Genomic DNA, 26,786 nt, shown 5'->3' with positions numbered 1-26,786 from the left:
CTCCAGGGCACTTCACCTGCCTCAACCAACTCTAGCGGACAGGATACGAATGTGCACCCAGCACCAAGATCTGGGAGAGCTGGCAGGGCATGGAGGGCAGGGGACGGACAGAAAGCAAGAAGATGGACAGTGAAGCCATTTAGCAGTGATGTGGGAGGCTGTGAGTGAGCACCCCAACTTCACAGCCTGTACCCAGGGGCTGGGGGCAGTCACTTTATTTCATATTCTCCCATAATATAGAATATTGGATCATATATTGCTTTTGTAATCTGAAAAAGTGAACACCAGAACAAGAAAGTCCTAACGATGGGAGGAAGGCTAAACTGCCCCATGTTCCTCAAGCTAAGGAAGCTGGTCCGTGCTCCTGGCTGAGAGGCGATGAGACCTCAGGGAGCCCCTGAGGCCTCACAAGGGCAGCAGCAGGTATGGGTGGCAACACCTGGATGGAACGAGGGCGACCGTGTGCTGAGTGCTCCCATGTGTGGGACCCCACCCCAGCGCCTCACATGGAGGTTCTGTCCACTCCTCAGAGACCTCTATGAGGGCGGAGCCCCCGCTGAGCCTCCTGCAACCTGAGAGCTCAGGAAGACTACCGGATCAATCTCAAGGCTGGCAAGCAGCAGAGCCAGGGCCCCAGCCTTGGGTTAACTGCTGCCAGACTCTTTTTAAAGAACCTCCCTCTGGATGCCTGGATGGCTCATTTGGTTAAGCGTCTGCCTTCATCTCAGGGGCCTGGGATCAAGCCCTGCATCGGGCTCCTTGCTCAGGAGAAAGCTTGCTTCTCCCTCTGCCTGCTGCTCCCCCTGCTTATTCATGCTCTCTCTCTCTCTCTCACTCTCTCAAATGAATAAATATTTTTTTAAAAATAAAAAATAAAATTTTATTTTTATTAAAAAATAAAAATTATTTATTTGACAGAGAGACGCGAGAGAGGGAAGCAGGGGGAGTGGGAGAGGGAGAAGCAGGCCTCCCACTGAGCTGGGAGCCTGATGCGGGGTTTGATCCCAGGACCCTGGGATCATGACCTGAGCCTAAGGCAGACGCTTAACCAACTGAGCCATCCAGGCATCCTGAATAAATAAAATCTTCAAAAATAAATAAAATCTTAAAAAAAAAATTAAGAACCTCTCTCTCCAACCACCCAAGGAGACTGGAGAAACCCAAGGCAGGGCTGGAATACCAGCTCTGCTTTTATTCCAAACTCAGGCATACTTGGGCTCTTACTTTCTTGCATAGCCTGGAGCAGCTGGTGTCTCCTGGCCCTGAACTGGCGGGTCTTTTCTGGAAGCGCTGGAGCAGAAGCGGGCCTAGCACTGCCCTTATTTATTTGGGAAGGGAGGACATCAACCACAGAGCCTAAAGGATTAAAACTTCCCATTGCATTGTAAGTACATCTTCCTCTCCTTTATGCCTTATTTAATCTTTAAAGACAAGCAGAAGCAAAGTAAAATCCATCACACGTTGGCATTCAGAAATTCCAGCTCAAACTGCTGAACCCCTCTGAGGTCCTTCCTAAGCAGAAAAGAGAAACCAGGGTAGAAGCAAAGTTGGAAAGCATGTCTACATCACCATCTAATCAGTGCCCGACCCCCCACCACTTCAACTAGGATCAAAGATGGCAGGCAGGTGGTCACACAAACCCACCCAGGAACCAGAAGCTGGACGCCAGGCCCAGGTGGTCGCTCCACTGTAGGTTTGGGTTACATGTTGACCCAAACATGTAAGTGGATCCTTCCACCTCCTTGGGCTACTTCTGCTCTACTCTACTTAGGAGAGGGTCTTTTTTTTTTTTTTTTCTTAAGATTTTATTTATTTATTTGACAGAGACCACAAGCAGGCAGAGAGGCAGGCAGAGAGAGAGGAGGAAGCAGGCTCCCCAGTGAACAGAGGACCCCCCCCCCCCCAGATGCAGAGCTTGATCCCAGGACCCTGAGATCATGACCTGAGCCGAAGGCAGAGGCTTAACCCACTGAGCCACCCAGGTACTCTTGAGTGGTAGGAAAACCCCAGCTTGTGGGACATGTGTTCTTAGAATGGTGTTTCTGGGTGAAGCAGGATTTTATTAGCCATATTTCAGAAGAATACGAAAAGCAAGGCAAGGCTTTATTTACACACGCTCTTCATGGTCTTGGCATTGGGCTGACAGCAGACACCACAGGCTGACAGAACTTTCCGGCATGTGTGGTGAGCAAAGGCCAGTGTGAGCCTGGGGGCTCCAGGGAAAGGGAGGGAACGTGGGAGGAACCAGGGCATGACGTTCAAGGAAGGGTCCAGAAGCCCTGGGGAACTTCACGATTCCATTTGTACTGGTTATGTCCACAACAGGCAAATCCATAGAGGGATGGGGAGTTGAGAGGGGTGGGTGGTGAGGATGAAGGGGTGCTGGATTTCTTTCTGGGGCTAAGAAAAATGTTCTGAAATTGATGATGCCGATGGTTGCTGAGTGGATGACATGGATGTGCACCGTATCTCTATAAAGTTGTTAGGAAAACAAGCAGCCGCCCTAGAGAGAGGGGGACGCAGTGAACAGTGCTAACGGAGGACACGTGGCCTCCAAGGCCAGCAGAGCTAAACGTCAAGGCTTGTGGGGAATGTAATGCAAATGACAAGTATGCTTCTGGGCACCAAGGCCACACTGGTTGGGGCACACCGATGGCGTGTCCAGTCCACCATACTGTTCCATACTCTGGACATGGAGTAAGCACTTTGTGGAAGCTGGGGCGACACCATCAAAAGCTTGGTAGGCATGTGGCCCCAGCGAGGCCCACAGGCAGCTTACTGGAGGGAAGACAGAGCCTGCGAGGCCAGCAGCTGGGAGAATGTGGCTCCCAATCTTGCTCAGTCTGGAAGGGCTCAGAACAGAACACCGAACATGGGGCAGATTGCAAGTACACAAGTAGCTCATGGTTCTGGGGGCTGGCGAGTCCCAGACCAAGGAGCTGGCGGACTGGATACTGGATATGTGGTGGGAGCTTGCTGCCCGGGTCACGGGACACCATCTCACTGCGCCCTCACGGGTGTATGGAGCTCTCTGGGGCTCCCTCCTCCCAACCTAATCACCTGTCCCTCTGCTACTGTCACACTGAGGTATTTTGGGGGACACAGACACCCTGTGTGCAGCCCTGCCTCCCGTGGTCCTTCGTGGCCGTTGGGCTGTGTACAGGCTGTACGCAGTCTGGGCCTCTGACCTGCCATTCCCCAGGTTGTGCCGGGAAATCACACAACTTTAAGGACCGGACAGCTGGGAAATTGTCCTATGGTAACATGTGACTCCACGGAACAAAGTGGGGTTCTCACCAGAGTAGACACATTTATTCCTTCTTTTATTGATTATCTCCCTTGTGTGCACATGTCTGTGTCACACACACACACACACACCCTGGGATGGTTTCCCATCACTCTGTCCCTGAAGCTCGGAGCTCCAGCTGAGGGCGAGGGTACAGGCGAGGAGCTCACCCAAGTGCAGGGGCACACGGCCTCCCGGGCCGGGACCCAGACAGACAGAAGCCCTCAGCTCCTCCCAAGAAGGCACCTGAAGAACAGCTTCTTTATTCACTAAACTTTAGCATCTCTCCTCGAATACTGCCTTTGAGCCTCAGACTTTTAAGTACAGAGAGGCCCATTTCCCTCCCCCTCAGAGGCCTGCTCCCCTGCACCCACCCTGCCGGAGCCTCCATATCTCATACCCAGGCTTGGGTGCCCAGCTCTGGGACCTCTCGAGCTTGGGGGGTGCTGCTGCCCAGGGGCTTTCGGGTATTTTTGGTCCTCAGGTCCTTCCTCTGCAGGGCAGCAGGTAACCCTATCAAAGGAATGCCAGGCCACTGGGCTGATGTCCCAACCCCCCTAGCCTCCCACAAGCCCCTCTCCAGCCTGGGCTCCGGCTGTCCTGTCCTCCCACTCCCCTGGTTCCAGCCCCACCCCAGGCGCTGCCCACTCCAGCCATAGTCTCTGGGCCCAGCTGCTCCTTCTGTGTGCTTTTATAGCTGTAGGCAGACCTCTACCAAGCCTTTCCAACACACAGGACCATCCTGTTTGCTAATCTGTCACTCTCACCCCTTAGTGACCAGGGCCACTACCTTGTAAGATTTACCTTTACTCTCACACGCTTGGCAACAAGAGGTGCAAAATAAATGTTGCATGACTGAAAATGGCACGACGGTGGCTCAATGACACTGTATCGCTGGCTCAGAGCAGGGACAGGCTGTGGATTCTTGCCGGGACAGAACATGACCAGAAGGTCAGAGGAAGAAAATTCAGGGGCAGACCTAGGGCTCGAGAGGTCCACATCTAAAGGCAAACACTTCATACAGGAATCTATACATATATACAGACACTCGCATGAACCCTTGTGGACACACACACTCCCTTCTCTCAACACCCTGCGCGCGGGGAGGCCCTAGGGCTCCTCCGGCTCCACACTGTCCCAGCCAGAGCTCTTCTGAAGCTCTTGGAAGAAGAGCCTTCTCTGGAGGCTTCTCAGGTTCTCTAGGTCCTCGGGAGAGAGCTGCTTGGCCAATGTCCCCAGGTCCTGCTCTTCCTCCTCTTCCTCCATCTCCATGAGTCCTTCCGGGGGCTGTGGGGAGCTCCTGGAGATATAACCCTGGTCAGACTGCACCGACTGCCGTTGCTCCTCCTCTGAGGGTGTGCAGAGGTCTCTGAGAGCCACCGGGGCTCTGTCCCAGCCCTCCAGGGCCTGGCAGTTCAGACTCTGCTGGAAGAGGGAGAACATCAAGCCTTCGAGCTGCTCCCTGATGTCTTCCGGGAGGCAGCTGGGCGATCCCATTGGGGTGCTGCAGAGAGGTGGGGCCTCTGAGTCTACGGGGAGGCAGAGGACGCTGTTCCGCTGTGGGCCGTAGCCCTCCAACAGTGGGCAGGCCTCATCTGCCTCCCCGACAGCCAACCGGCCTGCTGTGTTACTCTCGGTGGCCAGAGGAACGGGTTCCACGGCCTGAGCCGGAGGGACCTCCTCCACTGGGAGCACCGTGGTGTGGAGAGCCTGGGTTGCCAGTTCTCCTTGGGGCAGGAGTTGAGGGTCCAGCCTTGACAGTCCTCTTCCTTCCTCACTGATGAGCAGCTCTCCCACCAGGGCACCCTCGGAGGCGGGTTCCTGTATCAGGGGTTTCTGCTTGATGATCCCTCTTCCTGGCGGCAGTAGGGGCTCCTTGAACACCTCTTCGTCCAGCGACGGGAGGTCCTGGTCATCCGCTGAGCAAAGGTTCTCATGCTCAAACCAGTCTGGGCACTGGACCTGCCACTGCCGGAACCGCTCCACTGCCTCCTTGAGCTGCCAGCCGCTCGGGTTCTGCAGATAGTTCTCCCCTGTGAGCTCCCCGACACGGTGCATCCGGCCGGGTTCAAACATCTCCAGGTCCTGGATCCGGAAGTACACTTCCTCAAATCTGTCCATGAGCGGGTACCTGGAAGTGATGTTGAAGAGGTCGGGGATGTCACTCTCACTGCTGATGTCACGGAAGTAGCAGACGATGTAGGTGCCAAAGCAGGCTGGCTTCTTGAAGTCTGGTAGGATCATGTTCATGGCCGCGGTGAAGAGGTCCCCCGCTGGCTTCCAGCGGTCACACCGGAGTTGCACGGCCGGCTCCTCCCAGCCGAGGATGGCCTGCCACTTGGCCCGGGTGCCTCGGGAGCACAGGATGATGATCTTGGAGTTGGTCTCTACCATCTCCTGCTTCTGGCGGCCCACCCAGGTCATGACCCCCACCTCTGAGATGACCTGCTCCTCTAGCAGGTCAAGGGCCACTTCTGTGCCACAGACAGTGAGCAGGAACTGGGCGAACTTCAGGACCACATCCACATAGAGGGGGTGGTCAGCGGAGTAGATAATCCAGACCTTCCTGGGCTTCAGGGGTGGTGGGGTCAGGCTGGTCTCTGGAAGGACATCTGAGGGAAACAAGGAAAGCCAGGCCCCTGGGTTTGGGTTTGGTTGTGCACCTGCGCCGACCCTCAAGCCACAGGCCCAGGGCAGCGGTCCCCACTGGTCAGCCTGGGGGCAACTGGACCAGCAGACACGGGCTCCCCATTCTCAGTGATGCAGCCGACGCCTTGCAATAAGGCCCGTTCTGGCTGCCTGGAAAGAATCAGTGCGGTGCCTTCTGGGAGAGTGAATTTCTTTCTCAAGATTCCCATCTGGCCTTGAGCCTACACTTTAATTATTGTAATTAAAAAGAAGAAAAGGCACAAAGATCTGCCTACAGAACACTGTTATAGTATTCTATATATTCTATAATCTGTTACAGGCAGGACCTATAACTCTCTTCATCAAAGATGGTACCCTACTCTTCCTTCCCTTGCCCAAGTGATTTCAAAAATGTATCCCAGCCTGGCCATTTGTGGTCCCCTTTGTGTGGGGGTCCTAGAAGGTGGGTCCTCCATGCTGAGGACTTCTGAAGGAAGTCAGGAGTTAAACTGCAGAAGGCAACCCACCCCTGTGTCTCAAGAGAACCCTCGAGCATGCCTTTGACAGCAACACTCACCAAACCCAACCCACCCACACCAGGAAACACTGACCTGTGCATTTGCTGTCATTACCATATTTTTCACGATGAGACCCTGAAAGAAAAAAAAAATACGCTGGAGCGGCTCTTTTGGAGGAGCAACAGGGATCAGTTCCCGGGGGCCGTCTGATGGAGCGCTGGCCCAGCCCTGACCCAGGGCAGACAACTAGCGAGGGCGTTCAGAAACAACAGTTGGTAGGTGCTTTGGGGCCTTTGCAGGACCCCGTGCTGTGAGGAGCTGCTCAGGTGTGACTCCCAGGTTTGCCATCAACAGCTGGGAGATGTGGGAAAGTTACTGAGGGCTCTGGAACTCAGTTTCTTCCTCTGTAAAGGGCGTCTGTGTGGTGGAGATGAAAAGAGATTGTATCTGTGAAATGTCTGGCACATTGTACATAGTCAGCTGGGGTCAGGAATATTCTGTAGCACTGACCTAGCCAGGACCCCCGGCATGGTGACTAGGGGATCCCCCGCATGGTCCCTCGTTCTAGCAATGGTTCCTCTCCTCCCCACGGTCTAGCCAGCCCTGAGGAAACCCCCCCCAGTGCAGGGAAAGCCTCTCCCCCAGAATTGTCCTTGTAAGAGGCTTACGACACATCTCCAGAAGCAGCCCCCACCAGGCCCGTTTACAACACTTCCTCCGGGTATTTCTGAAGTGAGGAAAGGAAACGACATTCTGAAGCAACGGTTCCCCCAGAGACGCAAAGAAGGAAACCGTGGTGCGGGAGTCAGTTCCTCGGTGATGTGGCAGGATGCCCAGAACCCACGGGTGGCCAAGGAAGACTTTTCGAACCTGAATTTCAATTCCCACCTCTTGGGCCTCTTCCCAGAACTACCAAAGGCAGTCAAACAAGTGTCCTTTCCTTCATCCCATGGTATAGGGGACTCTTCAACCGGAGGTCAGAGTGCAACTACAGAAATGAAGAAAAAGCCTCCCTGGCATCTATGGGGGGCTTTACAGTTTAGGAAGCACTCACGGCAGGGGGCGGAGGTGTGGGTGGGGTTGGGGATGGGGAGGGGCTGGCTCAGTCAGGTAAGCGTCCGACTCTTGGTTTCGGCTCAGCTCATGAGATGGGGTCTCGTGGGGGCTCGGGGGTCAGCGGAGAGTCTGCTTGAGATGCCTTCTCTTTCTCCTGCCATCCCCCAAATCAATCAATCAATCAATCTTTAAAGCACTCACAGAGATGTTAACTTATTTGACCCTGCTAATGGTCCTGTGGAGAAGGGCCCTCGCGGTGGGTCTTCCAGAGCCCATCACACAACAATTAATAATGACTGATACTTAACCTTGATGAACCTTGTAAGTTCTTGTAAGTGTGGGAACGGCTCTCAGGCCAGTGAAGGAAGGGTGCGGGGCCATGGAGGGGCAGGGGAAAGCCCAGCCCTTCACCAGAAGGCCCCAGGTGCTTTCTGCTCAGAACTTGGCCAGACAGGGCTGCTATTTCCCAGCACCCACTGGCCAGGACCTTCCACGCTGGGCCATCCAATCCACACCCCAACCTTGAGAAGGAGGGGTTATTATCCCATTTTCCAGAAGGCAAAACCAGATCTAGGGTTTATTCAGTAAGCTGCAGGGAGGCAGAGCTGGGGGCCACATCCATGTGTTCTTGGCCCATCCAGAGCCTTCTCTGTCACATTATGCTATCTCTTGCTGTTCTCCCCGACAGATGTACGCGTCTGGGGGGTGCAGGATGGGCTCGTTCAGGTTCTCCCACCTGCCTGGCTGATCATGTCTGAGGCAGGGAAACTCTATCCTTACTCTTCCAATCCAGTTCGTTTTAAAAATATTAATTTTGGTAACAATAAACGAAATTATGGCTAACATCTGTCGAGCAAATAGTGCCAGGCTCTAGTCTAAGAAGTCATATACGTTATTTCATGTAATCCTTCCATTCGTTTTATGATGTGGGTATCTTTCTAATTTCTATTTTATAAAAGAGGAACCCAAGGCTCAGGGACTGAAGTAATCGGCCTGGGGCGTAAGTGGTGGGGCTGGGATCCGAGCTATTGTCAGCCTTCTGCAGGCTAAGCTCCTGACAGTTAAGCTTGCTGTGGCCCAAGAGACACAATGTTGGTACTTCAGTTGAGATGGAAGGGCTGGGACTACAGGGTGCCCCCCCAGTATGGCCTCTCAGAGACTGGAGTGGGAGGAGGAGGGCCTAGGGAGACAGAGGGGAACAGAGGGGCAAATGCTGTGACGATACTTACCGGGCAGCCTCCAGGTCATGCAGATGATCAGCAGGATGACAGAACCCACCAGCAGGATGGAGATGCCCGTGATGAACCCGTACACCCACAGGGGTATGTAGTCTGTGGGAAGCAGAACGACATGAGTGACACGGCAGAGAAGGCCTGCCCTGCTGGCCCTGAGCTCTCCCAGCCCCGCTGCCCAGCCGCTGGGCAGTCCTTTCCGGCCTGTGCCATGACATGCTGACGACCTCCACCCCCGGGCTGGCCTCCTTCTCTGTGTAGTTCCAGATGAGGCTCAGTGAGGGACTTGTCATGTGGCCCCTGACGAAGGGCCTCAGGGACTCCTGCAGTGGATGGGAAGGACAGCTGGCCTTACCTGCAATCGGGACTGCAATGAGAACAAAGGGAAAATAGTATTCATTATTAGCAGTAATCACAGAATCCACCGCTGATGTCCACCAGGGGCCTCTGGTGACCTCAGCCCTACCCTGGGCGTTCCAGAGACCTGTTCTGCTTAATGACAATGTCTACAGGACACATGCGAGCTGCTGGCCTGCTAAGAGGTGCCCCAACTCCCACCTGGGGGCCAGATCCTCATTCCAGCCATTCGGGGCTAGACTTCTGAGTGGGGGGTGGGCCACGGTGCCAGAAAAGGGGATGCGCAGCTCTGCCACTTCCCTGCTGAGTGCTCTTGGACAAGTTACTGAACATCTCTGTGCCTCTGCTTCCTCATCTACGTACTACAGGAGGCACGCTCTACTTCATGGCCTGAGGAGTCATAATCCATGGGGATTAAAAGCGGATGTGGTAAAGCACTTTGTGGTCCATACCAGAACTCTCGGACACGAACGATCCCCAGTTCTTCAGTCACAGAAGTTGAGGATCAGAAAAGTTAAGTGTCTTGCCTGCGGCTGCACAGCTAATGAGAGGCAGTGTCTCTACAGCTCTGCATTGCAAGCCTGAATAACTCCAAGTAAAATTAAAGTCCACCCCCATCCTTAGCACCAGGTCAGGGCTCAGCTCAAGGTGCTGACCTTCCTTCACTTTCAATCCCCCAAAATGCCCCAGAGCAGCCATACACCTCCTACCTGGAGCATCTGGAATTTCTGGGCAGGGAAGGGTTACGGAGTGTCTGAGACAGTCGTTGAGACAGCTACTGAAGAAGGGCTGGATCTGGGGGAGCAGAGAAAGTGGGGAAGAGCAGGCCGCTGAGATGCTGGGTGGGGGGCTCAGGCCTTCCACGAAGGCTTCCTTGCCAACAGAGGCTGCTGCGGGGAGCAGAACTGGCCGGCCACTCCAGGATCCCCACGGGCCTGAGAGGCAGATCGGCCATTGGCTACTGGGTGCCAAGAAGCCTTGCCCGGGGAGGCGAGGAGTATGGGGCTAGGGAAGGCAGACAGGATGCCTCTCTAGGCAGTGATCCCCACGGGGTCGGGGAGCCAGGTCCCTAGAGAGAGCAGGAGTCCTTGAGCTGCCTTCCTTCCCTACTCAGCCCCTCTAGGTAGAGTGCCCTCCTGTGCATGTGCTCCCACACCTGTCCGCACCACACACACCCACCTGCACTCGGTGGCGGCAGCACCAAGTCTGGTCTGACAGGGTGAGCGTGACATTGGCCCGCTGGTGGAACTCCTCGAGTGTGGGCTGCAGGGAGAGGAGAGGGGGCATCAGGCTGGACTGGCACGAGCTTGCCGCAGCGCTAACGCAGCTGCTGAGAACGTGGCCATCGCTGTCCAGTGGGTCCTGGAGGAATGCCGTGCGGAGAACGGCTCTCCAGGTTTCCGTTCCGGGAGAAACTCCATTTCCCTACAGCAACCGGCTCATTGACACAGGAACACATCTAGTGACCAGCGTTTCTCTCTTTGCTTGGGCTGCTGGGGATCGTGAGGACAAGCCTGTGCTCACAGCCGACTGCCTGACACACATTTTCCATAGAAACTCCACCCTCGCTTCATCTCGTTTCCTCATCTTTATTTCCCTTTTGTTTCGATACCCACGTTTTAAAACTCTTCAGGTCCTTTTCAGAACAGGTGGAATAAAAGGCAAAGAGAACCAGAGGGCCTGAGGAAGGAGAAACTGAGAGGATGGGGGAGGCGAGCAGGGCAGAGATCAACTACACAATGGAGCCCAAGGAAAGAGCCACCACAGACCTGACTCTACCCTGACCACATGTCAGAAGGAAAGATAAGAGCCGAGTGGTGCAGACCTGGGATCAACCACAGTACTGGGAGGCTTGATGCCGTGGCATTCGCGCTCAGGACGGTGACGCCTTACCGTGGACACCATGAGGCCATGATGGAAGCAGCTCTGGTTCTTCGTGTGTGGAAAGCTGGTCAGCAGGATCTGGTAAGGGGTAGACTCGTTCCACAGGGTGAAGCTCAGCCGCAGCTGCTGGGCCTCTAGGGTCTCTGCCGTGATGTTGGGGTCCCACAGGCTGCCTGCCCAGGGCAGACATGGGTTGGGAGTGAGGGGGGTGTGTGCGCGCGCGCGTATGCACTCCGGGAAGCTCTCCTAGCAATGCCGCTGCCCGCCATTACCTGAGCTCACACATGGTGTGGTCATCCTCATCCTGGGGTCCTCGCAGCCTGCCAACCCGGAGAGAAAGGGAACCACTAAGCTTCAGCCTTAGAAAGTTGGCTTTTCTAGACTCCTGACACCAGGGATAACCATCTCTTTCCTTCTGGGGAGTCTGTTCAAAGACAGCCCCGTCAAAGCAAGCTCCAGGAGTGAACTGCTGCCACGCGCCAGGGGCTCCACAGAACTGGGGGCTGACCTGGTTGTATCATTCCCTCCTCTCTCAGAGAACCTTCCAGACTCAGCTGTATTCCTCAGCTTGCTCTGAGAGTCTCCGCCCACTCCAGTTCCTCCCCCACCCACTCCGCCCGCCCCAAGCTTTTGTTGAAGTTGCCTCTGACTCTTGACAGGGGCAGAAGTACTTTGTTCCTTCACAGCAGTGTTTCTCGAACTTTCCTGTGCATCACCCTGGGTAGTGTCTGATGCAGTTGGTCTGGGGAGTGTCCCTGAAAATCTGCATTTCTGACAGGCTCCCAGGTGATTCAATGATGCCACTGACTTACGGACTGCCTTGAGGACCACAGCTCCAAAGACCTCTTCCTGACTTCCCTTCCATAATGGCCTTGACTGTATCATTTTCACTTTGGTTTAAGAAGACATTTGACAGGTATGAACTGCTGTGATAGGGTCAGTCTATTATAGGAACAAGGGAGGGCCTTGGGAGATTCACTCTTCTGACAAGCACTTACGAACACCCGACCTGTGCTGGGCACTGGTTTAGGCACTAGAGATACAGTGCTGAGTAAGGGAGAGCCCCTGCCCTCTGGAGAGCACGTTCCAGTAGAAGAGACCAAATAAAAAACAGCATAATGTAACATCACGAAAATATCAATGTGTCAGGGAGCAATGGTTAACATGAAGAGAAATAAAAGCAGGGTAAGCAGACTGTGTGTGTGTGTGGCACTCCAGGAATTTAAGAAGGCATTTCCTGCACTGCCTACACACAAGGCAATGGTGGGCTCAAGAGCGTGCACGGATGGGTCTAAGCCCCAGACCCTGTCCTCGGGGGGGCTGGGGCTCCACGTGTACTTGGCTTTGAACAATGAGCAATGTAGGCTGTGGCTGAGATGCTGGCAGGAAAGGGACCTAGAAGGTGCACAGACATCAAATGACGTTTTAGAAGGTAAGCCCAGCGGTCTTCCTAGGCACAACAGGTCTGAGGGGGAAGAGGAGATGATGTCACACACGGGACAGCGATAGATAAATGTGGGTAAAAAGTGAAGAACCAGGCAGGGCAAGTGGGGAATAAAAAAGACAAAAGTGCAGAGCAAGGTGATGAGAGCTGGGATGAGGCTCGAAGCAGGGGTCAAAGCTCTCCCGAGTGGCTTGTCTTCCTGATGCATCCTGGGCAAGGAACTCCCCAAGCACAGTGTCTGCTCATTCTGTAGGTACCTTGTGCTGACAATGGCAGCCATGGCCCAGCTGAGCGGGAAGGCTGCTATCTGAGCCACCTGCCGATTTCTTCTCCAAGAGGAAGAGCCAAGTGATGAAAGGAATGGCTTGGAAGGGCGCTCTTACCAGGCACGGGGAAGTTCCTGGACTGGTGGTTTGGGTCCCCATCAGGGATAGGTTTGGGCAGGTTGTGAACGGTCACCTCATACTCCTGGCCAGGTTCTACCACAAAGTGGCTGAAGGTAAAATGCCACTGAAGAGAGGGAGGAAGGCAAGGTTGGACGGGTCACACACAGACACACACCTCTCCCCCAGCAGTGTGTGCCCAGAGAACTCCACCTCCACCTGCCCCCTGAAAGGTCCGTGAAATGGGAAGAGAACAACCACCACGGCAAGATCCAAAATCAGAGGGAGACGCGTCTCTGCTCTTTGCTTCCTCTGGTCTTTGGTGCCTACTTAAAAAACCTAGATTTGGGCTCATCAGTAGACAGTAGTGTCATACGCCAGAAAATCTGGGGAAAGCTAACACAGTCCTTCTCCCTCGTCAGCCCACAGACTCCAGAATGGGGGGGTGAGGGAGCTAAGCCAGAGGACTCGGGGCTAGCACACAAGCAGCAGCTAAAAACCATTTGTTAAGTGACTCTTCCTCCTTAAATGGGAGAGCCTGGATTTCTTGAGAATATTCTGGAATACAAAAGTGCAGAGGGAGGGCTATAGACCCCCACTCAGCCTGTGCCTGAAGGTGCCTTCATTGCAGAGATAAGAGAAGGTGTGAGGATATTTTCTGGACGGTGCAGATAACACATACCGATTTAAACTCACATCCTAATTAGTCTGGGTGTGGACGGAGGGTGTGTGGTCCTTTGCTTCTAAATCCATCTAGGCACCTGGGCTTCAGCAACCAGCCAGCAGTCAAGTTTGGGGGTTCTCATTAAATAAAGGGGAAGGGAACTGTTCTTGGCTGCTTGGGTTTGCGGAAGATCCGCAAAAAGGTCCTTTGGTAGATTTTGACTGGCAGTGTTCAGACAGGAGCTTGCCCTGGAATCACCTGGAAGGCTGGTTCAGCACCAAAGGCTGGGCCCCGACTCAGTGTTTCAGATTCTAGAAGTCGGGGGTGGGGCCCGAGCATTTCTAACTGGTTCACAGGGCGTGCTGATACTGCCCGTCCTGGGACCACACTCTGTGAACTGATACTTTAAACCCGCCAAATATGAATCAACCTTTTACCATCGGGCAGCGAACAGCAAAATACATGGAGAGTTCTGCAGAACTCCCTCGCTTGTGCCCCCAGCCACAGCAGTTCCCAGATCTGGGCAGAGCTGCTCTTTGCTGGAGGCAGCCCACCGCCCCCCCCGCAACCCGTAAACCTCGGTTACACAGGAAGAGAACAGGAGTGGGGCTGTGCAAGGCCTTCTCCTCAACTTTATGCTGAACAACTAGGGAACTCTGGGAGCAAAAACAGGGGTGGGCGTGTCTGGGATGTTTCAAAAACCACATTCTGCCCCTCGCTATCATGAGAGGAACACAGTCCACTCTGGGGCCAGCTGCTTACCCGCTGGCGATGATGCTGCAGTCTGGACAGAAACTCAAACTTGATGCACAAGCGTTCATTGGTGTTCAGCTGCAGGACAGATAGCTCAGCACCCTCCAGGAAGAGAATGCTTGCTGCAGGATGGGGAAGAGACAAACACAGGCCGGTCAACAGAGACAAACCGCTGGGTGTGGCACTTCCCTGCCTGTTATGCTAACTCACTCTTAAAGAAAATCTGTTCGCTGTACCCAACCCTCCACTTCCTGTTCCCTCCAGCTCACTCCTGGGCTGGGGGGAGCTGACAGCCTTGCAGGCGTTACTTCCCAGCCAGGCAAGGACACTTGAAACTTGATGCTGGGCCAGAGGTAAAGGCTGTACAGATTTGTGGCTAGGGTGTTGGCAATGTGGCCTGGGTGTCCCAACCTGGCTGTCCCCACCCTTGGAGAAGCTGGGGTAGGCACCAGGGACTATAAGGACGATGAGCTCCCCAGGGCCCCGGTCACAAATGTGGGGCTGGCTCTTGTTTACCCCAATCTTCCTGATTCTGTCTATAGCTCTCTATCCCTGAAGAGATTTTGGTGGGGGAAGTGTTGTTTTAAAAACATGCTAGCCCCTAGGGATGCTTGTCTGGCTTAGTAGGATCTCAGGGTTATAAGTTTGAGCCCCATGTTAGGTGTGGAGAGGACTTAAAAAAGCAAAAAAGTTCCTGCCTCTAAATTAAAGGAAAAAGCACACTGGCCAATGTATTACCATTTGGTATCACAGTCAGAGAATGAACCACTTGACTTTTTTTTCCAGGGTGATAAGGATTTTAGGCCCAAGGAAGGATGGTGGGTTGAGAAGACAGCATCATGGGTTAATATCTAAAACACTAAAGAAGGACTCATTGACTGCATGAAATGATGGAGGCTTTCAGCATGAAATCTAGGCCCTCATGTCTGAGCACGGGTCTGGGACTCCATTCTGAATCTGGTGGGAGAGGCAGCAGGTCTGACGTACAGGCTCCCCTGGAGGAGGGTAGACACTCCAGCACCGTCCCCCTCCCCCCACGCCCGCTCACCATCTGTCTGCAGGGTCCATCTGATGCGAGCCACAGGTAGGAGGTCTCCATGCTGGTTGTGGGCAAAGTCCAGGTGGACCTGGACATCTTTGGGGGATGAGGGGGTCAGGTTTCGAGGGTGGATCCAGCTGTCATCCAGGCAGGTACCTGGAGCCGGAAAGTGCAGGAATCAGAGAACGCCACGCTCTGCGAGAACCTGAAGAAGCTGCTGGAGAAGGAGGCATGCAAGCAAGATCCCCCAGGAGTGGCTCCAGAGAGCTTGATCATGCACACACAGGGCCTGGGACCCCGGCCAGCTCTGCCACCCCGCCTCTCTCTTCTCCAGCTTGTCTGAGCCCCTGCAAAGCTCTGAAGTCTAAAGGACATTTTAGGACAGGAGACAAAGCATGAAACTTGGTTTTGCGATAAAGCAGTGAAATGGGGCATGGGAAGGATGGGGGTAGTAATAAAAGGTGATATATGTTTTATACCAGGGCTCATCCCTAATTAGCACAGATGCTTGAAGTATGTGTCTCCTGCTTGAATTGAAATATAAAACAGGATCAACCTCACAGGTGTCTCTCACATTCTAGTGACAAGATCTGGCAAATCAAGTCATATGGAAGACACACCGGGGTGGCACCCCAGACAATGTGTTCAAAACCTAAGTGACAATCCCATGTCTTACTTCCTGACTTTCGCATCACGGCTATTCTCAATAGGAGGCGCAGGTGCACACAGCCTGGAATCTCAGGGATCCCTCCTGCCAAAGGCTGTCACCCTCACCCTGAGCCTAGGGGGAGGGACAGTGCTCCTGTCAGACAGCTGCACGAGGTTAGCCCTTAATATTAGTAGGATGAACCCAAACAGATGACTTACTATTCTTGACTGCGCAGTTTAGTCCCTGTGGAAGAAAGGAAGGAGGTAATTACAGCGGGGAAAGAATGGTCATGCATCAGTCAGACTCCCCATGCTTCTCTAGGCTCATTCTTAAGACTAAGATGTCCACAGCATCCCCCCTGCTCTTGGGAGCCACTCCTGGGGCAGGGAATCATCATCTCCTCATGCTTCTCCCATCCTGCCCACCCAGGGAGAAACAGGATGGCAAGGGGGTCTAGTGGATGACAGAATGGAAAGGGCATTTTCTGAGTAACTGTTAACAGCTGGGAACCTCCCCTTTTTAAGAGTCTCATGCTCTACCGACTGAGCTAGCCAGATGCTGGAACCTCCCCCTTTTAAAAGACACTGAGAGGGTTCTCTCGGGGCACCCCGCTGAAAACCCTCTAAATACCCTGGGGCCTTGCACCTCCCTTCTGAACCACAGTGCTGCGAGAGAAGGGAATGAAATCACCGCTCCCGCGACAGGGTCAACTGCAGAAAATTCACCACCTCCCTACGAGCCCTGATCGGGGTGACCGAGACAGAGTATTTCTCAAATCCTCACATGAATTTAGGACTAAGCGTTACCTTCAGCCCTGTTTTATAGATCAGAAAAGCGAAGCACAAATGTGACCTCATAGCTGCCTCCCACTTTGGCAATATGTGTGAACTCTCTAACCCAGAGGAGCTCTGGAGAGCCAAATTTAGAAGCCCTAATTACAACCAGTAGGAAATGCAATCACTGACTTCAGTCTGGCCAGATGACTCTACTTCGGAAGATATGCACACACATCCTTGGAGCTGAGTCACCTTACCACCACTTACCAGCTAAGTGACTTTAGGCCAGACACAAAATGTTGCCAGGCCTTGATTTCTTCAACTGTAAAATCAGAATGATCATAATACCACGTCCAGAGCATTGTTGAGAATTAAATGAGACACACATTAAGATCCTGGGGCAGGGAGTGGGCTGGTGGTGATGGCCGTGTGAGTGTGGGAGGGAGCCCTTCACTTTCCGCTTCTAATATCTGCATTACAAAAAGTTTCAAACAGCGGAAATGTATTTGTTTATTGATTATACAGTTAAATAAAATAATATAGCGCCACGAACCGTTACACAGGCCGCTTACTAGAAGCCCTAAGAAAATCATGATGAAGAATTTTGTTGGCTGCAGGGTTCAGGGAACCATGTCACTGCCTGCTCAATGACACAATATTTGTCCAGTGTCTGGCACATAATGGCTGCTCTTTAATTACTGGCTGCCTTTCCTCAGAGCTTGGCATTTAGTAAGCACTCAGTAAATGGAAGCTTTTATTATAAGGGGTGACCTACACATATTCAGGTTTGGCAGTAGAGCAAGGGAGGAACCCAGGCTCGGCTATTTTGAATTACCCACACGCGCAAAATGGACCAATCAGTCGGGAGTAGAAAGACAGATGTTGAAGCAGATCAGGAATACAATTTTCAGGACAAGAGAGGGATTTGGTGTATGCATGTAAACCGGGTGTTGGGGTCAGCAACTGCCTGTCTCTCTCAAAAGGGAGTAGAGAGATAGGGTAAAGATGGGAGAAGATGGCCACCAGGGTTCACTCACAGAGCGGATACAGGGATGAAAACCTTGCACATGCTCTGGGACTGATTCTAAGCATGACATTTCACCCAGACCCTACCCTCTGGGACACCAGCTCATGAGCCCTTGGGGTCCTGTCCAGCTCTTGGCGCTGAATTCTCCCTCATCCAGGGCCATCAAAACTCTGCGATACACTCCTCACACATTCAACATAATCCACTAGCTGCTTCGCTGCTTCTGCTCACTCTAGGGTCACTCTGTTTCCAAGGCGGCAAGGAGATTAACCTCCACGCACATGCTCATTTCTCCTCCCACCAGAAACTCCGAGGACTAGGGCACAGAGGACAAGACACTGCTGTCCACCAGGAAATATCACGTAAAGGATAAAGAGAATGAGTTACGTAGCTATCTTTTGACCTGGAGTGATGCTTAAGATGTGTTGATGAGTAAGAAACATAAGTGAAGGACTATTTAGCATATGATCCAATTTTCTGTGGAAATAAGTGATGAGAAAATCCTTCCCATATATGATACATATGATGAATATCATTGTATGAACATATAAAGATATGTGGACAGATATATAGCAGGTCATTAACACATGGGTTACTGGGAGTAAAGGGATGGAAGCAGAACAGATGGAGAGAGGGAAGATGAGGGGAAAGAGATTTAAACAGAAAAGAAAATTATGCATATCAGTGAAATACAGAATAACACATTCCATTAGAGGTCATGGCATGTTGACCATAGACATATGTTATCTTCTGCCTCTCCCCAAACCACAGGAAAGTTCTAGGAAAGAGAACATTTTTAGGAATTTTCATGGACAAAGAGAAAACACAGTGGACAAAAGATGTGGACAAATTAAAAAAAAAATTTTTCTTAGATTTTATTTATCTATTTGAGAGAGAGCATAAGCAGTGGGTGTGGTGGGCAGAGGGAGAAGCAGGTTCCCCACTGAGCAAGGAGCCCAATCCCAGCACCCTGCAATCATGACCTGACCTGAAGGTAGCCAGTTAACCGACTGAACCACCCAGGCATCCCGAGAACAAATTTTTAAAGGCCAAGTGGAAGGAGGCATAGACAAATGGCTCAGGTCAAGTGGAGGAACTTGGATCTGAGTGGTATAGAAGGGAAAAAGGACAAGAGAGAAGCCAACAGAACCTTTTAAAGCATCAGGTCTTTTAAAGGTATCATGTGTCTGGGAAGGTAGTATAAACAAAGGAACTGAAGGGGGTCTGGTTCAGTGAAGTTCTGCACAGGGAACGTTGGGAACCATTACCTTTTTCCTTGCTCTGATCTCAGAACACTGGCAGCCAAGCCCTGGAAAAGACCTCCTGATTCCAACATTTGAGAGTCCACTGATGATGGACAGGATATGTTCTCTATTAGCCCGACTCCCTGAAGTCCAGCGGTCAATAACCCCTACCTACACAGAGTATTTAATCAGCTTTTAAGGACCTCATTCTTCTTCTTCTTCTTCTTTTTAAAAAAGATTTTATTTATTTATTTATTTGACAGAGAGACACAGCAAGAGAGGGAACACAAGCAGGGGGAGTGGGAGAAGGAGAAGCAGACTTCCCCCTGAACAGGGAGCCTGATGTGGGGCTTGATCCCAGGACCCTGGGATCAAGAGCTGAGCCAAAGGCAGATGCTTAACAAATGGGCCACCCAGGCACCCCTAGGACCTCATTTTTTAAAAAAAAATTTTTTCATTAAGTTTTTCATTTTAATTTCAGTATAGTGAACATATAGTGATATATTAGTTTCAGGTATCATGAGTCAACACTCCATACATTACTAAGTGCTCATCATGATTAGGACCTTGTTCTTAAAATACTCTCAGATGGGGCAACTGGGTGGCTCAGTTCATTAACCATCTACCTTGGGTTTGGGTCATGATCCCATGATCAAGCCCCACATGGGGCTCCTTGCTCAGTGGGGAGCCTGCTTCTCCCTATGCCTGCCACTCCCCCTGCCTGTGCTCTCACTCTTTCTCTGTCAAATAAACAAATAAAATCTTCATAAAAAAAATCTTTTCAGGGGCACCTGGGTGGTTCAGTGGGTTAAAGCCTCTGCCTTTGGCTCAGGTCATGATCCCAGGGTCCTGGGATCTAGCCCTGCATTGGGCTCCCTGCTCAGCGGGCAGCCTGCTTCCCCCCCCCCCCTCTCTGCCTGCCTCTCTGCCTACTTCTCTGCCTACTTGTGATCTCTCTCTGTCAAATAAACAAAATCTTAAAAAAAAAAAATCTTCTCAGACAGCCAAAGAGTATGAGATACTTAAGAAGGGTTTCCTGTATGAAAAATAGATCAAAACATATACATTTTAAAAAATAATGCTGGATGTCCACAATAGCCAAACTATGGAAAGAACCTAGATGTCCATCAACAGATGAATGGATCAAGAAGATGTGGTATATATACACAATGGAATACTATGCAGCCATCAAAAGAAATGAAATCTTGCCATTTGGGACAACATGGATGGAACTAGAGCGTATCATGCTTAGCGAAATAAGTCAAGCGGAGAAAGACAACTATCATATGATCTCCCTGATATGAGGAAGTGGTGATGCAACATGGGGGCTTAAGTGGGTACGAGAAGAATAAATGAAAGAAGATGGGATTGGGAGGGAGACAAACCATAAGTGACTCTTAATCTCACAAAACAAACTGAGGGTTGCTGGGGGGAGGGGGTTTGGGAGAAGGGGGTGGTATTATGGACATTGGGGAGTGCTGTGAAGTGTGTAAACCTGGTGATTCACAGACCTGTACCCCTGGGGATAAAAATATATGTTTATAAAAAATAAAAAATTATATTAAAAAAAATAATGCTGGGAACAGAATAAAATTAAAACAAACAAAATTATGATAGTTTCAAAGAGATAAGAGGCGACACTGACAAGGACAGGATACTTGTCAGGATACTTCCCTTTCCAAGGCAGGGTCCTTGGAAATGAACTTTGGAAATAAAAAAACCCATAGAAGGGTTGGGCTTTAATTCAGGAAATTTCTCTGAAAGTAGAATAAACACAAACAGAAATAGGAGATAAAATAAATGACTATTTAGAGAATGAATTCAGGAAATCAAGGTATGATTAACTGGATTTCCAGAGGAAGAATATACAGAAAACAGAGGGGAAGAAATTAAAAAGCAAAGAAACACTCCAGACTGAAGGATACATACTTCTAAATTAAAAAGTTTCACTGAATGGCCTGGAGAAAAGGCCCAGATCAAGGTCCAACATGATGAAACTTCTGGAATACCAGGCATAAAAAGATCTAAATAATTCCAGAGGGAGAAAAAGTAGGTACCACACACAGAGAGTCAGCAAGGCCCTGGCCTCTTCAGCATCTGCACTGTTTGCTAGAAGGCAACAGAACAAGGCCTTCAAAATTCTGAGGAAAAATTATCTTTCACCTGTGATTTTAATGCCCAGCCAAATTAATAAAAAGTGTGAGGGTATATATGTGTATATATTTCCCTCACACCCTTATACCTTTTCTTAGGAAACTGTAGGAGGATATGTTCCAGGAGAATAAGGGAGGGAGGCCCTGGGAAGACACACAGAGGATCCAAGACAGGACAGCGAGTATGACAGTTACACCACAGGCCTCGCCAGGGATCTACTGAGGCTGGACCTAGAGAAGCCAGGATTCTGGGAGGGAGTTCTCTGGGGGGAGAGGGAATGGAATCAATGGAATTATCTGATGTTTGGAGAAAACAACATCTGACAAATCTGACAGAAAAAAAACCTGACTAGTTACATGGAAGATTATGGAAGAATTAAGGCACTTATCATCTTGGAAAGGGAAAAGGAATTACACCAGAAAAGGAATGTAATCTAAGTACACCTATGGGCCTCAGCAGTGAAGGTTACCTACTTGTTACAAATACAGATAATGGATTTCACTAAAATTGTGTTATAACTACAATGGGGACATTGGGAGAAGCCATGGAAGGAGAAATGTAAGAAATTAAAATTTTTAGCTACTATGAGTCAATAGGTAACATCTAACACTGACAAGTCAAGAATAACAATATAAGTACATTTAGAAATGTGGAGGCAAATGCCAGGAAGGAAAAAAAAAACCCTAAAATAAATGGAAGGTGATCATCTTTGGGAACGTTTTAGGGAGCAGTGAGGACTGGGACAGAGGTCTGTTGGTTTGGGTTTTATTTTATTTTTTTAAAGATTTTATTTATTTATTTGAGAGAGAGCATGCAGGTGCACATAAGGGGTATGGCAGAGGGAGAGGGACAAGCAGACTCCGTGCTAAGTGCAGAGCCCTAAGTGGGGCCGATCTCAGAATGATGAGATCAAGGCCTGAGCCAAAATCAAGAGTCTGAGGCTCAACTGACGGAGCCATCCAGGCGCATCTCACCCCCATTATCCTATTTTTACTGATGAAAAAACTGAGACACAGAGAGGTCTGTTAAGTGGCCCAGGGTCCCACAGAGCTGACCCTCAAACCCATGCAGTTTTACTCCAGAATCCATGCTCTAAATCACAGCTATAACATCTACATGAAAAAAAAGGAAAAAAAAAAAAAAAGAAAAGAAAAAAAATGGGACACTTGCAACAGGTAGGCCAATAGTCTCTCTCCACAGTGGTGAGGATTAAAAGGAAGGAATTTCTTTTCACTGTGTCACACTCTGTACATTCAAAGAACAAGACCAAGTGCCTGGTCAAGAAAAGTGGGCTCTGAAGTCACAGACGGCTTGGCTTCTCAGCCCAGCACTCCCTAGCGGGGCGACCTTCGGCCAATCACCCAGCCTCTCTAGGAGGGGGCAGTGGTGCGGCCTGGTGGGCCGTTGTGAGTGTGAAGGGAAGCTGCACAGGTGAAGCCCCAGTACAGTGCCTGGCCCGGAGCTACGGGTCCATGGAATGCCCTAGAGCCTTCCAAAGCTACAACACATGTAGTTTGGTGCCTTCACTCACCTCCACAGTATTTGCTCTCTCCAGAACCCTGTGAGGTGAGCTGCTTTTATCGGTGAGAACACTGGCTCCTTACCGTGGAGTGACTGACTCAGAGCTACAGAGCGGGTAGGCAGGGAAGCCCAACCCAGAGCCCAGATCTTTGGACCCCATGTGGTGTCTCCCCTGCCCAGCCCTGCTGGGTCCTTCCAGCGGTTCTGTGCTGTCACAGTCTCTAGAAGGAAGGCCTGCCTGGTGCGGTCAGGGTGCAAAGTGGGGCATGATGGCCTGGGAACTGGTAACTGGGCTGGCAGCCAGGACTGCTGGAACGCCTCCACCAAGTACAAGTGTCCCCAGAACACAGCCTTTTACACCAGAAGAGTGGCATGGCAACCGGAAGGGAAGGCTTAAATCAAACATTCTGCCACAAGTCAAAACCACAAAGTGCTCAGGAAAGAAAAAAGAATTTGTAAGATAACACACATCCTGCCTATAAAACAGTATGTTAACACTCATACCGACCAAATCCAAGTCACTGTCTTCCCTTGAGCTTCTCTGGGCTAGCTGTCTTGGGGGACCTGAGGGAAAGCCCGGGCCATGGGAAGGGCCAACCCGAGACTGCTCAGGAAATTGCAATTACTTATGGTCACTCCAATATCGATTTCTGTGGGGAACCCAAGAGTCATCTGGGTTTTGAGCTATTAAATCCAGGAAGCCAGATACAGTGCTATGCCTGGTCTCAGGTAATTACTCCTTTTCATTCATCCATTCATTCACTCATTCCTTTGACTCTCATTCCACAAATATTTATCAAGCCCCACACCCTGTGTGTGCAGCACCCGGCCAGGAACAGAATAGGTGTGCAGAAGGCTCCTCTCTGCCTTGGGAGACAGTCACTGAACACTCAATCCAACTGGGCTTTGGACAGGCATTTATATTCTGGAAAGTGGTTCGGACAAACTTTGTGATGGCTCACCCAGCCCTTTCTTGTGGAATGGAGGACACCCAGCCACAGGCTACTTGAGCTGCTCAAGCTTGCAGGGATTCTAGGTGATGAAGTCAGGATGCAAATGCAGTGCTCTGAGGAGGCAGAGAAATCTGAAAGGTGCTTGTTTCTTTCTTTTAAAGGGACTAGTCCAGGGGCGCCTGGGTGGCTCAGCTGATTGTGCCACTGGCTTTGGCTCAGGTCGTGATCCTGGAGTCCAGCATTGGACTCCCAGCTTTGCAGGGAGTCTGCTTCTCTCTCTGACTTTCTCCCCTCTCATCTCTCTCTCACTCTCTCAAATAAATGAATGAAATCTTAAAAAAAAAAAAAAAAAGGGACTAGTCCATGAAGATAAGGGGGCTGTGAGCCAGGTGGGAATGTAAAGGCAAGGTGGGGGAGGGGGAAAAACGTGGGAGATCTAAGACAACTCTGGCTGATAAGTATCTCTCTCCAGCCCTGCCCCTGCTCCTAACTTTCAGAAGTGCTTCCCACTGAACAATTAAAGTCAAACAAACAGTCTAGCCCCCACACCATGGCACCATAGAGTCCCTACCTGCCTTTCTAGCTGCTTCTTTCACTTCCCTGCCACACACACCCTCCACTGCAGCCACCCACTTTATCCTGTCCATCCAACGGCCTTGGCTCAACCCCTTTCTGCTGCCTGGACTGCTCCACAACCTCTGGTTCTGAATTTCCCCCACTGCAGGGCTGCCCAAGTGCCTTATCTGCGATGAAGAACATCCCAGCTTGAAATAAGTTTTCTTCTTGGAATTCTGCACACTCTCTGGTTGCACAAAGAGCACTTGCTACAGGCTGCCCTGTACCATACTTAGCATCTTCAAGCCTCTTCCCCTCCTAGATGATTTAAGTTCCGGGACATTAGGGTCTCAGGGGTGTTTCTTGATAGTTTCAGTTCAGAGCAACAGTAGGACCTTGTATTTTGCAGGCAGCTGGCAAATGGCCATTAAAAAATGAACACCGAATTCTCTAGGTAGAATAGTTCTATACCAACTTCTGTGGGAAGGATCTGTTTCGCCTAAAAGTGGGAGTCTCAAGACCATTTCCCAACATCTTTCACATTAAAAAAAAAAAAAAAATCCTGCTAGTCATTCATCTCCACCCTCTTTTGGCAAATCCTCCACAAAATTAGATAAGGAGAAGTATCTCCTTGGTTGTTTCACATCCTCTGACTCAGATCCTGGGTCAGAAGTGGTGGTGGGGGCGCCTGGGTGGCTCAGTTGGTTAAGCCTCTGCCTTCAGCTCAGGTCATGATCTCAGTGTCCTGGGATCAAGTCCCACATTGGGCTCTCTGCTCAGTGGGGAGCCTGCTTCACCCCCTCTCTCTGTCTGCCTGTCTACTTGTGATCTCTCTCACTGTCAAATAAATAAATAAAATCTTAAAAAAAAAAAAAAGTGGTGATGGGGGTGGGCTGAGGAAACCAGAGAGCAAGTGGAGGAGAGAGGGCAGCTTTGGGGGGAGAAGTTGTGGAGTTGGGCACGGTGATTTGCTGTTTGTTTTTTTGCCCTGAAGATGGTCCTCCACAAAAGGCCACTTCCCAACAGGTGGGTGTGTCACTTCCTGGGGGCACAGCCCGGGTACTACTTGACAGATACAAACTGGACCCGAGTGGTGGTGGGAGCTGGATAGATGGTGTCTTCATCCTTTGCCTAATCCTCAGGGCTTCGCCCCTCTGGAGAGGTGTCGCCCGGAGTTAGCCGTATGCCCTCCTCACAAGTGTCCCGGTCTCACCGTTCCGGGCCCTTAGCCCGCACCGGCCGTCCGGATTCGCGCGCAGAGCTCTAGGACCGCGGGGTCTCTCCCGCGGAGTAGGGCCGAGATCCGAGGCGGCCCCAGACTTCCGAACAGCGGCCCCCTAATCCGAATGCCGGAGCTGGCCGGACTCCTTTGAGGGGAAGCTCTCGAGGTCCGGATGGGTGTCCGGGGCTCCGGCCGTGGCCCGCCCCTGCACCACGGGGATTCGCAGGGTGCACAGCGAGGAGGCCGCTCCAGGCCAGTCCTGGCTCCCCCGAAGGGCCCTCCCCACCTCCCTTTCTAACCCACTCTGCCCGCCTCTCCGGCCGGGCCCTACACCTCCCTCTCCTTCCCCGAACCGTGGGGGGCCCGGCGGCGGCCCTCCCGCCTCCTGCCCAGGACGCTGGGTCGGGTCTTTTCCCCGAAAACTCCCTCTGCTCTCCCGTCCTCCCCGCAGCTCCCACCGCTCCAAGAGTTCCCGGGAGCGTGGCCGCTCTTCGTGGCCGACCCTCGGACCCTCTGAGAACCCCCGCGCATTTCCCCGCCTGGGGCACTTCACCCGCCCCCGCAGCATCCTCAGAGCGCGTCGGGGTCTCACCTCCTGAGAGCAGACTGGCGCCGGGTAGTCCAAGAGTCGCGGGGAGGCGCGAGCCAGGGACAGCCCGCTCAGGAGCAGGGGCACTAGTAGCCGCCCCAGCGGGGGCCCCGGGAGGACGGGTGGCCCGCGGCGCGGAGTCCCCATGGTCCCGCGCTGTCGCAGGGCGCTGGCGGCCCGCGGTTGGGGCTCTGCGGGGCAGGGGGCCCTAGCCTTCCCCTTCCTCGGAGAAGCTCAGAACTGGCTCTTCTTCGCCCGCTTCCGGCTTCCAGGCGCTCAGGGGCCGGGCAGCCGAGGGGCAGGGCTTGGGCCGGGGACCGGCGCCGCGCTGGGCCCTCCTCCGGCGGTGCGCGCAGGTGCTCGCTCCTCCCCTCCCTCCTCCGCCCCGCCTCCGCGTCCGCGCCGGGGTTTCCCGCCGCGCGGGCCGCTGTAGTCGCCTAGCCATCGGCCCTCGGCCCGCTCGCAAGTTTCGTCCCCTCTCTTACCCGCGAGCCCCGTCGCCCAACTTCAGTTGCTTCCTGCTTTGCCCTCGCCCCTGATCAGCCCACTTCGGTCTTCTCGGTCCCTGCACGTCAGGCCCCAGCTCGAGACTCCGTGGCCGTCGTCTCTGTCTCTGTCCCCACCCCTGGCCGCGGCGTGGTCCGGCTCTGCGGTCTCCCGCTTTCCTTCCGGCCAGCGACTGCGGGCTCCGACGCATTATCCGGTTGGGTCCCGGGAGAGGAACGGGGAGCAGTCGTTTCCCACACAGTTGGCGCCCACGCTGCGAGACTGAATTCCCGGGGGGCAGGCACCCGGTGTGGGACCAGTCTGCGCGCCCACAGCGCCCCAGGCCGCCCCATTTCCCGAGACGTA

General features: G+C 52.2%; 1 protein-coding gene across 8 annotated transcripts; it reads right to left on the bottom strand.

The window, feature by feature from the left end:
• Positions 1-3,306: 3,306 nt before the first annotated feature.
• IL17RA (interleukin 17 receptor A) lies at positions 3,307-26,565 on the bottom strand. 8 transcript variants are annotated; one of them, XM_082738154.1, is made up of 13 exons: positions 26,420-26,565; positions 16,112-16,136; positions 15,254-15,400; positions 14,215-14,327; positions 12,789-12,915; positions 11,234-11,281; positions 10,971-11,134; positions 10,257-10,340; positions 9,788-10,012; positions 9,076-9,087; positions 8,718-8,819; positions 6,526-6,567; positions 3,307-5,898 (listed from the first exon to the last, which is right to left on the bottom strand). In XM_082738154.1, exons 6-13 carry the CDS (start codon positions 11,245-11,247, stop codon positions 4,397-4,399), a joined length of 2,145 nt encoding a protein of 714 aa, XP_082594280.1. In that variant the 5' UTR covers positions 11,248-11,281; positions 12,789-12,915; positions 14,215-14,327; positions 15,254-15,400; positions 16,112-16,136; positions 26,420-26,565; the 3' UTR covers positions 3,307-4,396. The 8 variants fall into 8 exon arrangements, with proteins under 8 accessions (XP_082594280.1, XP_082594279.1, XP_082594277.1 ...); XM_082738153.1 differs by lacking the exon at positions 26,420-26,565 and adding an exon at positions 25,938-26,324; XM_082738151.1 differs by lacking the exon at positions 26,420-26,565 and adding an exon at positions 25,938-26,320 and having other exon boundaries at positions 9,788-9,872; positions 15,921-16,136.
• Positions 26,566-26,786: the final 221 nt, after the last annotated feature.

This window comes from Mustela nivalis (genome assembly GCF_964662115.1).
Source record: "Mustela nivalis genome assembly, chromosome: 7".
NCBI lineage: Eukaryota > Metazoa > Chordata > Mammalia > Carnivora > Mustelidae > Mustela > Mustela nivalis.
This window is presented reverse-complemented; position numbering and strand designations above follow the sequence as displayed.